The sequence below is a fragment of the Zalophus californianus genome, chromosome 17 (genome assembly GCF_009762305.2).
Source record: "Zalophus californianus isolate mZalCal1 chromosome 17, mZalCal1.pri.v2, whole genome shotgun sequence".
Taxonomy (NCBI): Eukaryota; Metazoa; Chordata; class Mammalia; order Carnivora; family Otariidae; genus Zalophus; species Zalophus californianus.
In genome coordinates this window covers 13,952,354-13,968,024 of record NC_045611.1, presented here as the reverse complement: position 1 = coordinate 13,968,024, position 15,671 = coordinate 13,952,354, and the positions used below count along the sequence as shown (strand labels likewise).

Genomic DNA, 15,671 nt, shown 5'->3' with positions numbered 1-15,671 from the left:
TCAGGTCATGATCCTGGGGTCCTGGGATCCAGCCCCGCATCGGGCTCCCTGCTCAGCAGGGAGTCTGCTTCTCCCTCTGCCCCTCACCCTACTCTTGTGCTCTCTCTCAAATAAAATCTTTTTTTAAAAAAATTAAATCTGTTCAACCTAAGGGAGAAATAAAAGGAGTGGGAACTAGCTATAGATAAGTGTATGTGGTAAGGCCCTATGGCTCTTCTACCGTAGTTGGACAAACTTTTCTTCTCCAGACTTTCTTTCGATTTTGTAGTGAGGATTAGGAAAAGCTTCTGGGATAAAGTGTGTGTGTGTGTGTGTGTGTGTGTGTCCTTCCCTCCCCAGGTGGAGAGAGAGATATGTACAGCTGCTTATAGGAAAGATACAGAGAGGAGGCAGTAATGACTTCTCTGTCTCTTGGCTTGATCTAAACTGATTTTTGTAACCATGAACCTGCAGTGAGGGCAGATGGATTTTTGCACAGAAATTCCCAGAGGATTTTATTTTTAGGGTTAGTTTCAGCTGTTTACCATTTCCAGAAATTGTAGTTACATAACCCTTGGCATACATAATGCACACTGCCTTGAACTGGGGAAGAACATGAATATATGACCTTTGAAACAATATAAAATGTTAATGGCAGTACATGATTTGGAAAGAAAAAGGAGAATCCAATTGGTTGATGCTGAATTGGATCTTAAAACATGGAGACCTTTCAAGACTTGCATTGTAAATGATCCCCTGGAATATCCGGGTTGGTAGTTTTTTGTTTGTTTTTCGTTTTCCTTTTGAAAGAGGTACTACTGTTGTTGATGAATGAAGAAGTAGGAGATACATAACTTTTAGCATATGCTTGTATTCTGAATTGATGCATTAGCCCTTACTCCATTAATTAAGAAACCCAATCTACCACTGCTATTCCCCAGCATGAACTCAAAATGCTGGTCCTGGGATAAAATCCTTTCCCTTCAGGTGATTAATCAATAAAAAGCTTCTTATGAGATCAGGAAAATGTAATGTATAAAACCTCAAGAAACAGGCTTTTAGAAACACTAATTCTGAACCACATTTTGGTCTTTCCACAGTCCCTCCCCTCCTCTGTCAAAGTCCACTTCTCTCCCCATATGGTGCTTATAGCTTATATACCAGTGTTCCCGCGGGAAGAAGTTACCCAGTAAGCATGGAAATGGGAATTCAACTACTTTGAGTAGCTTTCTTGAAAGTAGTTTCAAGGTAGAAGGAAAACCCAGGAGGTAGTCAACCTAAGAGCTTTTTTCACTTTATACCAGACTCATAGAAGTCATTTTTAATTTTAAAATGAGACAAATGAAGACTACTGGAGATTGGAATTTTAGTATATGCAAAGTAGTTCATGTGAAGGGAGAAAGTAGTGTCCAAACTTTTGTACAGAGTCAGATTTTGTCTTGTAATTGAAAAGATCTCCAAATGGATACATATCTCATAGTAAAGAGGGGCACAGACTGTACTGTTAGATCTCAAACTCTCTTGTACTAAGCCTGTAATTAAAATATTTTAACCATATAGTTGCTTTGGGCTAGGCAAGCTGGAGCAGTAGATAAGGTGGTACTATTTTTACCAATTCAAAGCTCAGGGAATTACTGATTTTTTGCTGCTTAATTCCTTACATATTGCTTGAAGATTCATTAATACTTGTTTAAGAAGGAAAGCCCTAAAATCCAGAAGTCTAAAAGGTTTCCTGGGAAAATCTAGAGTAGAAATTACAGGAAGAGAACTCAGGAGTTGAGTAAATTCTAAATTTGGAAAATCAGAATTATAATGACTATTATGAATCCCTACTAAGCACTTTGTATGCCTTCACAAAATCTTGATAATAACTGCCAGACAGATACTAATTTCTATTTCACAGCTAAGAAGCAAAGGCTCAAATCAAGTAAATTGCACAAGGGTATAGGTGTAATAAGAGGTAAAGCTCAGATTTGGAATCAGGCTGACTCCAAATTTGGCCGACTGGCTAGCCACAAAGTATCACTGCAGGAATTAAAATAATTAACTTTTAAAGATTTTATGAATTAGCCTTGCAAATAATAAAATGGTTTTAGACCATTGTGGCTTGAGGCAGAGTAAAGAATTCTGATACTTCTACTAAAGGAGGAGAAAAGGGAAGGTGAATTGACATTTTGTACACGAGGTTGGGTCGAATTTGCTAAAGAGAACATCGTGAGCATCTCTAATAAGAGAAAAGGCCTTGCAAAGGTGACTGTTCTCAACAATCCGTTCAGTGGCGCTTTGCATTTGAGGGTGATAGGCCAGTTTTGGAGGAGAAAGAGGAAGCGTCTGGGAGAGGTAAGTTACAAGAGCCACCCTCCGCGGAGGGCAGCGTCCTGTCACTACTAACAGGTGCAGACCCCACCTGCCCCAAGTCCAGCCGGTACTTCGGAGACGGGGATAGCAGTAAATCACCCTCCCTGTGCCTCAGTCCTCCAAACTGAGGGCGGCCGGAGGCGCAGGCCCAACCTTGCGGAGGCGCCCGGCTCCGCCCGCGGGGTCGGCACAGGAGCCCGGCCAGGATGCGGCTCGCGGAGTCTGGGCCGCGCCGTGCCCGCAGCTACGCAGGTCCCGCGGGGCTGCGGGAGGGGCGGGGCCCGGGGCGGGGCCGGCGGTCGCGGGAGGCGGGGCCGCGGGGTGCTCGCGCGCGCCGCCGAGGCTTCGCGCGCCGTCGCGCCGGACCCGCGTCCCTGTGCAGCCTCCGCCGCCGATGGGGGAGGTGGAGCCGGGGCCCGCGGGCCCGCTCGAGCCCCCGGAGCCGCCCGAAGCGCCCGCGAGCCGCCTGCCGGGAGGGATCCGGGTCCTGAAGGTGAGGCGGGCGGGCTGGGGAGTGAACAAGAGCGGGGAGAGGCCGCCCCTGCCCCGCGAGGTGGCCGAGGTAGCCGGCGACCCCCACGCCGTGTCAGTCTGTCCGCTTCGCCGCCCGGCTGCCCTGCAGTCCCGCTGGGGGCGCCGCGGCCCCCGCCTCGGCCTCCGCGCCTGGCCCCCACCTCGGCCTCGGCCTCGGCCGCCTCCGTCTCCCCTCTGCTGCCCATCCCTGGGCGCGCGCCACCCGTCTCGCAGGCCCACGCCTTCGGTCCGGCGTCCACCCGGCCGCCGCCGCCCACCCGGCTCCTCTGGGACCCGGGGGCTCTCCTCGGCCGCCCTCGGCCTCGCTCAGGGCCGGGGACCGGTCGCCCGTGGCCCGAGAGCGGGGCTGGAAGTACGCAGGGCTTTCTCCCCGGACACCTGAAGACATCACCCCAGCGGGAGGATGGCGGCGGTGATTGGCCGGGCGCTGCAGTGTGCTCGGGGCTACGCCGGGTGGAGCGGGCCGACTCTGCCCTCCCGGCTCGCCACCGAAGTTAGGACCCGGCTCTCTGCTCCGAGGCGCCGGCCTGCAAGCTCCACCTGCCCGCCTGGAGAGAGAATCCGCGGAGGAGCTTAATCTCGGGGAATCTCTGGGCGTGTTGCCGCAGGGAGGAGGGGTTCGGCAAAAAGGGCATTCCTGTTTGCGGGAGCCGGGCTAACAATCCAGGGAGACGGTAATGGGGGGAGAGGTTATGCAACAGGCAGCTAGCGGGGCTTGGGGGCAGGAATTGGGGGGAGTAGGAGGAAAATGAAAGCAGGATCTGGCAAGGCGGGGAGGGGAGTCTTGAAGGGGATGGCAAGAAGTTTAAATGCACAAGGAATGTAGGGTCGGCAGGGGACAGTGAAGATGGTTTAAAGAAGGGGTTCTGGGAGACTAACTGCATGGAGTTTTCTACTGGCCTCTGAAATAGTTGGAGAGGATTTTTCTTCTGTAGGTCAAGTATATAAACTAGATGTCCTTCTGGAGATGAAATAGAATTCCATCTAGAGTTTTAAAAGAGGAAATCAGCAGTATTTAAAACTTAGCGAGACGGAAGAGAGGACAGAAAATTAAGAGATTTTGGTGTCCTTCAAAAATACTTTGCAAAACAGTGAAAATACATGATGTTAAAAAATACATTAAGTAATAGTTGTTAATTGGAATCAAGGGTGAGCACTGTATATTGAGATTATTTGTAGGACACTGCAAAGATGGGAACACCGAAAAAAAAAATAGGTGTGAAGCATCTGGTGAATCCGTCCATGAAACAGTATAAAATAGAGCTCTCTAAAATATAAAACATTTTTTTCCTGCTGTTACCTCTCAAGTCTTAATGCAGTGACTTAAAGCAATAACTTTTCATAGTTTACCTTTACTTCTGCATAAACCTTGTACATATTTATTTTAACTTATTTAACCATAAGTTTTAAGTAGAATTACTTTAAGGCTCTTAGATATTTATTTAAAACTGTAAGGTCATCAAATGTAAGTTGTGAATGAACTTTAAAAAAAAAAAAGTCCTGCTCTGGCTTATCAGGAAATGGCAGGTCTGAGAGATAGGTAATGCCCTCTGGTCTAGAAGATAACCTTGGCTTTTTTAATAACAACTTTTTGTGAGGGAGGGAGTGAATTGTGAGATGGTAGGAATTGAGAAAGGAGGCTCTTGATTCAAAGGGTGCCTTCCTAGACTTTCAGGAAAGGGTCAGATTTACCGCTGGTTCCTTAGGGCTCCAATCTGGGGACTGTTAGAAAGATTCCAGAAATTAATCTTGATTATAGTACTGGGTTGGTGGTATGGGAGGCTGACAGTGTCTAATGCCCTTGTGTCTCTTGCTTTATTGTATATGGTTGACACTTTAAATAATCCTTGCAAATAAATGGGATTGGCTATGGAGAACAGGTGCTGTGTGTTCTGCATACTTAAGTTTCCTTAAGTAGTTGAGTGGTTGAATTTTGTGCCAAGTGAAACTGGAAAAGAATATATAGGTAGAAGTCATAATCTCCTGCTTGTTCTTTGAAGACCCTTTGAAAAAGGCTTACCATTCTTTTTTGTAATGCTTTTATACTAACTACAAAGTTATGAGCATCATTATTGTCAAATACTACAGATCTTCATAAAAAGGCTAATATAACTAAGCCAATATAATCTAGCCAGATTAGATCTGGGTCCATCCGTATGGGGTATTGGAACGTTTGATTCAAAATCTACTTCCAGATTTATTTAGCAAATTGCTAATTAGAATGTACCCCTTTACTTTTGTTGGAATATAAGTACAATATTTGTAATACTCTTAAGATTATTGGGAGTAGCTGTGAAGCATAGTTTTCCAGATGTTTGCTACAATTTTGGGATTATTTTTTTACTCAGACTGTAGAAGATATGAAGTTATAACTGGGCAGCAAGTGCCATGAGATCAATTTTCATTAGTACTAGTTTCAAGTTTTTAGCCAAGTAATGTGTGTGTATGGTTTTTAAAAATCAATGAATACCAAAATGATTTTTAATGAACTGAAATATTCTTCCTTTCCTTATCTCATACCACCCTTTCCAAAATATTCCTTAACATATATATTCCTAGAGGTGAGCCCATATTGTTTTAAAGTTTTGAACGCAGGAGCATATCTCTTAACTTACGGTATTTCACATTCTAATAGAACTCAGTGAGTAGGGAGAGTTACTTGACCAGACTCTGTTTTTCCTATACATATCTTAAGAGTTAATTGTACGGGGGCGTTTAATAGTTTATCACCTTTGAACTGATCACAGCCCTCATATGTTATTTTAATTTTTAGAGAGTTAAAAGCTTAAAACTGAAGTGGGTACTTAATTCATGGTCTACTCTAAAGACTTGCACTTTCTAGAAGTGTATATGTAAATCTTTTTTTGAGAGGGAGAGAGAGTGTGGGGGAGGGGCAAAGGGAGAGAGAGACTCTCAAGCAGGCTCTGTAGCCTCTTGGGATCTTGAGAGCATGACCTGAGCCGAAAATCAAGTCAGTCGCTTAACCAGCTGAGCCACGAAGGGGCCCCTATTTAAATCTGAAATGTGCTCTTTTACACTTATTTGATGTGAGAGTTGATTATAGACCTGTTCCCTTTTAGAAAAGTTTGTCAACAGATTTACATAAGAGTAAGGGAAGCAAAAGCATGTTCTTAATCTAGCAATTTCAGTGGAAAAGTGATTGTAAAAGCTGACAGTCTATCAGCGGACAGTATTGGCCTTTCCAGGGTTTTCTGATGCTTTTCGCAGGGGAGAAGGAAGCACTTGATAATTCAGCAATAACTAATAATAGCTGAACAGTCCATCTAGATTGTTGCTAGAAGGCTATGCTTGCTTGGTATCTAGGTCTTTTAAATGCCCATTGAGCAGGTTTAAGGGAATGATACCTACTAAAGGTCTAACTCAGCAGTTTATCTTCACTGGGTGGAATATATCATATAAATAGGAGAGGAGGTACATTCTTCGACCAACAACACATATGTTTCGATAACGTTCTTAAGGAATTTATATAGTCTCCCCCCCCCATGCAAAAGTGTTTTTATTAAAGCATAGGGACAGAACCCATGGGCAGAAAGAGCTGCCAAGTATTTAGAGTGTTAAGGGAAATATATAAACACTTTTTTTTAAGACTTTATTTGAGAGAGAGAGCAGGGGGAGGGGCAGAGGGAGAGGGACAAGCAGGCTCCCTTCTGGTTGGGGAGCCTGACATAGAGCTTGATCCCAGGACCCCGAGACTATGACCCCAGCTGAAGTCAGATGCTTAACCAACTGAGCCACCCAGGCACCCCTATAAATGCATTTAAAAATGACCTAAAAATTTTTTTAAAGATTTTATTTATTTATTTATTTGAGAGAGAGAGAATGAGAGAGAGCACGAGAGGGAAGAGGGTCAGAGGGAGAAGCAGACTTCCTGCTGAGCAGGGAGCCCGATGTGGGACTCGATCCTGGGACTCCAGGATCATGACCTGAGCCGAAGGCAGTCGTTCAACCAACTGAGCCACCCAGGTGCCCCAAAATTTTTTTTTCAAAGATTTTATTTATTTGAGAGAGAGAGCACAACAAGCAAGGGGAATGGCAGAGGGAGAGGGAGAATCAGGCTTTCCGCTGAGCAGGGAGCCAGACGTGGGGCTCTATCACAGGACCTTGGGATCATGACCTGAGCCAAAGGGTGACGCTTAACCGACTGAGCCACCCAAGGTGCCCCTAAAAATGACTTTAAAAATCCTCCCAGAAGAAAAATCCTGGATGAACTAATATAATAACTTCCAGGGATTTTTCTTGACTTTTCTAAGATTGAGAAGATCATTGGGCCATTATTTGACCTTAAAAAGTTTTTTTAAAGATGCTTTTTGGTGTTTGTGTGGCATAGTATCTACTTGCTCTCTCTTTAAGTAGCAGGGGAGCAAAATTTCTCTCCACTCAGTGCAGAATGCAGAGCTTCTTTGTATAAATGTTACGGTACCTTATAGAATACTGTATTTAGATGGGCCAGTTGATCTTTCCCAAAGACTAAAAAATAAGGAATATTTAAAATTAATCAGTGGTTAATTGTATTTAGTGACTAAAATTACCGATACAAATATGATGGCCTTTGTCTTTATAAAATAAGTACTTGAAAGGCCTCTGTTAATTCTGAGAAGTTCAGCTTTGAGAAAATGATCTTGTGGACAAGAGAGAGACCTAATTCCTACTTGTGGGAGGGCTTTATCCTACTTATCTAAAGTTAGAATCAGTAATGATCTTCATGGTTTTGAATAGCTATATTCTAATTCTTAATATCTGTAAAATGATGGATTTACCTTTTATCCTTAATTTAAACAATGAAGCCATTCTCACTCATATTTTTCTTTCTTCCCACATGGAAATACCTTCTCACTTTTCCTTCACTTTTCTTTATCATCTTAGAAATTGAATTTTAGGTGCCACAGTTATCCTCAAATACTTAATCTCAGTAACTACAAAAATAATATTTGCTTTATTTATAGGTATTTCTGACTTCCAATGAGGAATAGTAGCAATAGTCTTTTATTTACCTTGTGGTTGGTAAAAAGATTTTAGGGTTCTTTGTAAAAAAGGAGATTTTTTTTTCCCCTCAAGTTCAACCTTTTGCCAGAGCAAACTGGGCTATAGTACAAACTGGGAATACATTCTGTGATGTGATTTCTGTGAGTTCTGCATGCATCAGTGTGCCACTCAAGTATTAAGGCACTATAATAGATTCTCAGTGTAGAAGAGAGGAAGAAATACCAAATACACGATTAAAACCCATTGTGACCCCCATAGTAGTAGACATATGTTCAAGGTGAAGAGGTTCTGCTGTGGAGAGGGGAGAGTCACTAATTCTAGCTATGCAGAGAAAATGGGGATGGGATACATGGAAGACTCCATAGGGAACACAAGACAGGGTGACATAGGAGTAGAGCTTTGAAGGCTGTCTAGTCAGATGGACAAGACGGAGGACATTTCAGACAAGTCACAGAATTGTGGAATCGTGGTATGTTTGGGGAGTTACAAATAGCTGGATGTGACTGAAACAGTGACAGGTAATGGAGAATGATGCTAGAGAGGTATGGCAGTGTGTTAGCGGAAATGCCTTTATATTAAAGGGAACAGGGGTGCCTGGGTGGCTCAGTCGGTTAAGCGTGGGACTCTTGGTTTCAGCTCAGGTCATGATCTCAGGGTTGTGAGATGGGGCTGCAGGTGTAGGGCTCCGTGCTCACCGGTGAGTCTGTTTGTCCTTCTCCCTTCCTCCTCTCTACCATGCCCTCCTCCTTCCCTCTCCCTCCTCTCTCTCTCTCAAATAAATACATAAATAAAATCTTAAAAAAAACAAGGGAACAGAAATGGCCCATCATAAAAATAGAGTAGGTCAGTATTGATCTTTAGAGACTTGTTATATTGCTGTAGCAGTTGTTTTTGCTTTGAGGTAACCGTAATGTGTGTGAATTTAACATACCTAAATTATCAAATGCAACACTAATTTTTTTAGAAACATGATTAGAATGGAACGAACATTTGTGCAACATTGTGCAGTATTCTGTACTTCTTTGGGATATGAGGCAGAGGGTCAGGACCTTAGAGAAACTTTCAGTTTGCATTGTAGAGACGTGCAAAAATGTTTAATGCAGCATTGTTTCTAACAGTGAAAAAAATCAGAAACAAACTAAATGCCATCAGCAGGAGAATGTATAAATTGCAGTATATTCATATAATGAGATGTTATTCGAATGAATGAGCTGGGTGTATTAGCATGACCAATTTTGAACCAAATAAAAAAATGGCAGTGTGAAACATAAGTATGTTAGGATTTAAAGTTCTAAATTATGGAAAACAATTGTATTTAGTTTATAGATATGTACATATGTGGCAAACATATAAAAATGCACGGAATGGTGAATAGCAAGTATAGTCGAGTGTTTCTGGGGAGAGAGGGAGGGAAATGGGATTGAGGTGGGGTAACAGGTGACTTCAGCTATGTATGTATATATACATATATATATTCTTACATGTATGTAAGACATGTAATTCTTATATGTAAGAATTCTTTAGAATAAGGATCCGAAATAAATAAATATGACACATATTAAAATTTGTGAAAGGTGGGTAGTAGGTCCACAGATGTTTTATTATTCTTATATTTTTCTGAAAACGTAAGAAAAAGAAAGGGTCAGACAAAGTGATGGACAGAGGCATGAACAGCTGGAGGAGAGGAAACTGTTTTCCAGCTTAGGAATGGACATGGCAGGTGTGGAAGGCCCCAGGACAGGAGGTGTTGGAGAATCGAGAGTGGAAAGGTGGAGTGAGGACTGAAATGTCTAACTCAGCCAGACGTTCTAGCTAATGATTTCTTTCTCTTGATGTTTTTTAGAGAAATATGAAACGCAATGGGAGCAGGAATTGTTTGAATAGGCGAAGTAGGTTTGGTTCTCGAGAAAGAGACTGGCTGAGAGAAGATGTCAGGAGAGGTTGCGTTTACCTGTATGGAGCCGACTCAACCTCTGCCGCTACAACGGCTGCTGCCGCCACCTCCTCTGACTTACATCTTGTCCTGTGCACCGTGGAGACACCAGCCTCAGAAATCTGTGCTGGGGAGGGAAGGGAAAGTCTTTATTTACAGCTTCATGGGGACCTAGTCAGGTAAGCTCGGAGTTTTACCCCTTTAACTCTGTCACAGTGTAAGTGATCTGCGTTTCTGCTTGGAAGTGGGCTTTAACATTTTAATTGTGCTTAGAACTGATATTGATGATGGGATCACTAGGCTTGAAATAAGATTTGTCTTTGGAATGCTGAAATTAGGATTCTTGGATTTAAAAGCTATCAGTGAAGGGAAGTTTGATAGTTACTTCATTTGGATGACACCACGGGTCAGATACCTAAATTTAAAATAAATATTTTAAAGTTATTTAAAAAAATAGGGACGCCTGCATGGCTCAGTTGGTTAAGCGTCTGCCTCTTGATTTTAACTCAGGTCTCGATCTCAGGGTCATGAGTTCAAGCCCCCCATGCTGGGCGTGGAGCCTACTTAAAAAAAAAAGTTATTTAAAAAAATAATACATGTAAATAGAATGAAATTGAAATGTGTAGAAAGAAATAGAATGAGAAGTATATATGCTCATGCATAAGTATGTTTCTATTTATATGTAACTTTAAAATTAATGGTGCTATATGCAGCAAATTATTGACTTGAAATCTCTTCGAGATCTTTCCATATTAATATTTTTATAATTTTCATTTATTTAATGGCTGTATAATATTCTATTTTATGAGTCTACCATCATTTTAGCCGATCTCCTATTAGAGGACATTCAAATTGTTACCAGTTTTTTACTTCTACAAGTGGGGTTGCAGTGAATATTCTTTTACCTATGATATTTCTCCTATGTGGAAGTGATCTGTAGGATAAACTCCTAGAAGTGGAATTGCTGGTCAAAGGATATATGCATTTATAATTTTGATACATATTGTCAGATTTCTCTTCACAGAAATTAAACTTCAACAAATAATATAAAAGTATGCCTATTTTCCCCTTAGTTTCTCCAGAACATGTTAGCATTAAATTTTATATATAAATATAGACACATACCCATACATGAGCGCATACTTGCTTGTGAGTAGAAATGATTGTCAATGGTTTTTAAATTAGGGAATTATAAAGTTAGCATTCCAAGGACAAATCTTTTTTCAAGCCTAATGACTTAGATTTTGGCAAATCTGATAGGAATTTTGTTATTTTTGTCATTTTAATTTTCATTTATCTTAATGAGTGAAGTAGAGCATATTTTCTTTTTTTTATTTTATTTTATTATTTTTTAAAGATTTTATTTATTTATTTGACAGAGAGAGACACAGCGAGAGAGGGAACACAAGCAGGGGGAGTGGGAGAGGGAGAAGCAGGCTCCCCGCAGAGTAGGGAACCTGATGTGGGGCTCGATCCCAGGAGCCTGGGATCATAACCTGAGCCGAAGGCAGACGCTTAACCACTGAACCATCCAGGTGCCCCTTATGTTATGTTAATCACCATACATTACATCATTAGTTTTTGATGTAGGGTTCCATGATTCATTGTTTGCGTATAACACCCAGTGCTCCATTCAGTATGTGCCCTCTCTAATACCCATCACCAGGCTAACCCATCCCCCCAACCCCCTCCCCTCTAGAACCCTCAGTTTGTTTCTCAGAGTCCATAGTCTCTCATGGTTCGTCTCCCACTCCGATTTCCCCCCCTCATTTTTCCCTTCCTACTGTCTTTTTTTTTTTTTTTTGACATATAATGTATTATTTGTTTGAGAGGTACAGGCCTGTGATTCATCAGTCTTACACAATTCACAGTGCTCATGATAGCACATACCCTCCCCAATGTCTATCACCCAGCCACCCCATCCCTCCAACCCCCCACCACTCCAGCAACCCTCAGTTTGTTTCCTGAGATTAAGAATTCCTCATATCAGTGAGGTCATATGATACGTGTCTTTCTCTGATTGACTTACTTCCCTTAGCGTAATACCCTCTAGTTCCATCCACGTCATTGCAAATGGCAAGATTTCATTTTTTTTTTAAGGTTGCATAATATTCCATTGTCTGTATATACCATATCTTCTTTATCCATTCATCTGTTGATGGACATCTTGGCTCTTTCCATAGTTTGGCTATTGTGGACACTGCTGCTGTAAACATTGGGGTGCGTGTACCCCTTCGGATCACTACATTTGTATCTTTAGGGTAAATACCCAGTAGTGCAATTACTGGGTCATACAGTAGCTCAATTTTCAGCTTTTTGAGGAACCTCCATACTGTTTTCCAGAGTGGCTGCACCAGCTTGCATTCCCACCAATAGTGTAGGATTCCTCCACATCCCCGCCAACATCTGTCGTTTCCTGACTTGTTAATTTCAGCCATCTGACTGGTGTGAGGTGTATCTCATTGAGGTTTTGATTTGGATTTCCCTGATGCAGAGCGATGTTGAGCACTTTTTCATGTGTCTGTTGGCCGTTTGGATGTCTTCTTTGGAAAAATGTCTGTTCGTGTCTTCTGCCCAGTTCTTGATTGGATTATTTGTTCTTTGGGTGTTGAGTTTGATAAGTTCTTTATAGATTTTGGATACTAGCGCTTTATCTGATATGTCATTTGCAAATATCTTTAGAGCATATTTTCATAGGTTCACATGCCATTTGTGTTTCTGTAAAATCTCTCAGATGAATGTGAAGGAGAGTATTCTCACAGTATCTTACTGTGCTTATGAACTCTTTGTTTCAATTAAAAAGAAAATGACTATTAGTTCTTTGAATTAGACGTCAAATAAGAGTTTAAGGTGACTGACCTTTCTCTCCTCCCTCTTCCCTGTAATAAATAAATGTCTTGAAACAAGTCAGAGCTGTAGATTCAGTACTCTTGAAAGTGAGAAAGGAAGCTCCCACTTACACCTTACAATGTGATAATAATAGTAACACCTTTAGCTGAGCTAAAAATTGATGTCAGTCTAAACTGAGGTTTCCTTTTAGGATTTGGACTAATTCTGAAAAAGTAGATTAGCATTTGAATGTTTTCCTTGTTCACTAGTTAACTACATTTCCTAAATCCATTTGCAAAACGAAAGGATCAGACTGGGTGATCCCTAGGCTTTTCTAAATCTTAACACTGATTCCGATCTACTTTTATCAGGTGGGAAGCCTTGACCTACATTATAGCTGGTAGTGATTGATGGAGTTTCTGTGTTTAAAACAGACTTACTCAGTTGTATACTAATGTATTTGTATACAGAGGTACTAGAAATGTGGAGAAACCCCCACCTGGATTGGCTTGCTACTACTAGTTGTGTAGTTAAGAATCCAACTGTGAAATAATTTGCTTTAGTGGCTCTAAATTACTTAAAATGGAGAGTGGCCTTGATAATTTTGTAATGAAATAGCTCTTCGTAGATCTAATTGATTAGAAAATAATGAAAACACTGTTGAGCTGCCATTTGGAGAGTGAATATGTTTTCATTGCTGGTGGACCAGCTCAAGAGGTGTCACTCAGCTGAAGAGTGATGCCGCTGGTGACGAGGATAGATTTGAGCTGACATCAAGTGCTTTGTTTGCTGGTCCACTGTGCTTAGGTCTTTACATACATATTCTCATTAAATCCACACAATAAGTCCAAGGGCCATAGCATCCTTTCTTTCAGATGAGGAAAATGAGGCTTTGCAAGAGGTCTGGTAACCTGTTCAAGGTCAGGTAGGTACTGCCAGGCAGTTGGAATGTCTAAATCATTGAAAGTGGGTGGTGGACTTTGTTCGAGGAAAGGCCCTCCTGGAGAGGAACCGGCAGTGCGTCCCTTATTCAGTTTCGCTATTTAATCATACTTAAAGATCTTTTTTAGATCTCTTACTCAGCTGTTACTGCATGAGTTCAGTCTTATGTTACCTAATCAGAGGAATGGGTACTTTCTTTGTAATAGCCTGTGAGATAGTTGACAATCTCAGCCATTATCTTTTTCTTTTTTTTTTTTTTACTATTTACAGAGGTGTAACATATAGTCATTGTAGAAATTTTGGCAAATAAAAGCATAAAGAGAAATAATAATCTTCAGTGCTTGTGCTTTTTGTAGATTACCTCATTGAATCCTCACAATGATCTTGTGAAGTAAATATTATTTTCATTTCATCGATCAAGAAAATGAGGCTTAAAAAGGTTAAACCTCTCACCTTAGATCACATATGGGGTGTCCCCATCGGTTGGGGGGCCACCAAATCTGGGGCGCTCTGATCGGGTAGAGGCTGGCCTCACAGGCAATGAAAGAATTCACCCCAGGCAGGATAAAAGAGATAAGTTTATTGAATACACCTTAAGGAAGCCGTGGGCACAATAGCAAAGGAGAGAGGCCCCAGTTAGAGGGTGGGGTGAGGGGTTATGGGGACAGATGGAATTTTCCCTTTTTTGGTGATCTTAGGAACTATGCCTGGTTGTAATTGGTCATTTAGGGCCTTTGGTTATTTCAAGGTGGGTCACTTAATGAGCTTGTTTGCATTGTCTGCTTGCATTCAGCTCCGTGGTCCCTGTGGGCCCCTTTTCCTTTCTCAGGTATCCCGTGCTCAAGCTTGTTACCTCAGAGCTGCCTCTACATCACTGAGCTAATGAGTGATACAGCTGGAATTTGAACTCTGGCATTCTGACACCAGATCCCTTATATTGACTCCCCATTCTTACATTTTTTTTTCCAGATCTTTTTCAAAGTGAATGTGTATGTAATTTTTAAAAATTATGTATTGGGGGGGGCGCTTGGGTGGCTCAGTTGGTTAAGCAACTGCCTTCAGCTCAGGTCATGATCCTGGAGTCCCGGGATCGAGTCCCACATCGGGCTCCCCGCTCAGCAGGGAGTCTGCTTCTCCTTCTGGCCCTCCCCCCTCTCATGCTCTCTCTCAAATAAATAAATAAAATCTTAAAAAAAAATTACGTATTGGGGCTCATACCATATATTCAGTTTTATTTACTGCATACTTCAGTTAATTTCCTGCATCATTAAAAATTCCTTAGACATCAGTTTTTTTTTTTGTAAGATTTATTTATTTGAGAGTGAGAATGAGAGAGAGAGAGTACACGAGAGGGGGGAGGGTCAGAGGGAGAAGCAGGCTCCCCGCCTAGCAGGGAGCCCGATGTGGGACTCGATCCCGGAACTCCGGGATCATGACCTGAGCCGAAGGCAGTCGCTTAACCAACTGAGCCACCCAGGACATCAGTTTTAATCGCTACAGGATATTCCAATTTACGGAAATACTATAACTTGTTTAAAAATTGCGAAATAATAGACGATGATTTAGAGCTTGGATTCTGGAATGAGAGTGTGTGGGTTCAAATCCTTTCTCTGACAGTATTTGTGCAAGTTATATGATGCTCTATGCCTTACTTTACTAATGTGTAAAATGGAGGATGGTTATATTTACATTATAGAGCTGTCATGATGAAAATTAATTACACCTTATGAAGATCAAATGAATTAATACTATAAAGTAGTGCTTCTTAAACTCTAATATTCACCTGGGAGCTTGTTTCAGTACAGATTCTGATTCAAAAGGTCTGGAATGGGGCCTGAGATCCTGTATTAAGCTCCTAAGTGGTGTGCTTCACTTTGAGTGGCAAGGAAGTAAAGTGCTTACTCTCATGTCTGGCACCCAGTAAGTGCTCAGTGAGTGTTACCTATTTGGGTTGTTTCAGATCATTCAGCTCTTAGAAGTGGTGTTCTCACGACTAAACCTTAGCTCATGAATCTTTATATTGTTGATCTCCCTACCGTTCATGCTAGAAATGGGATTACTGGGATGAAAATTACCACCTGTTTTTTCTAAA

The 15,671-nt window shown here is 41.7% G+C and overlaps 1 protein-coding gene across 1 annotated transcript in view; it reads left to right on the top strand.

Moving 5' to 3' along the window:
• Positions 1–2,703: 2,703 nt before the first annotated feature.
• PHLPP2 (PH domain and leucine rich repeat protein phosphatase 2) overlaps positions 2,704–15,671 on the top strand; it is a 76,559-nt gene continuing 63,591 nt past the window's right edge. Inside the window, exons 1-2 of the mRNA XM_027618581.2 lie at positions 2,704–2,830; positions 9,719–9,987. Of these exons, the coding sequence (XP_027474382.2) occupies positions 2,732–2,830; positions 9,719–9,987 (368 nt within the window). The 5' untranslated portion in view covers positions 2,704–2,731. The remainder of the gene's footprint in view (positions 2,831–9,718; positions 9,988–15,671) is intronic.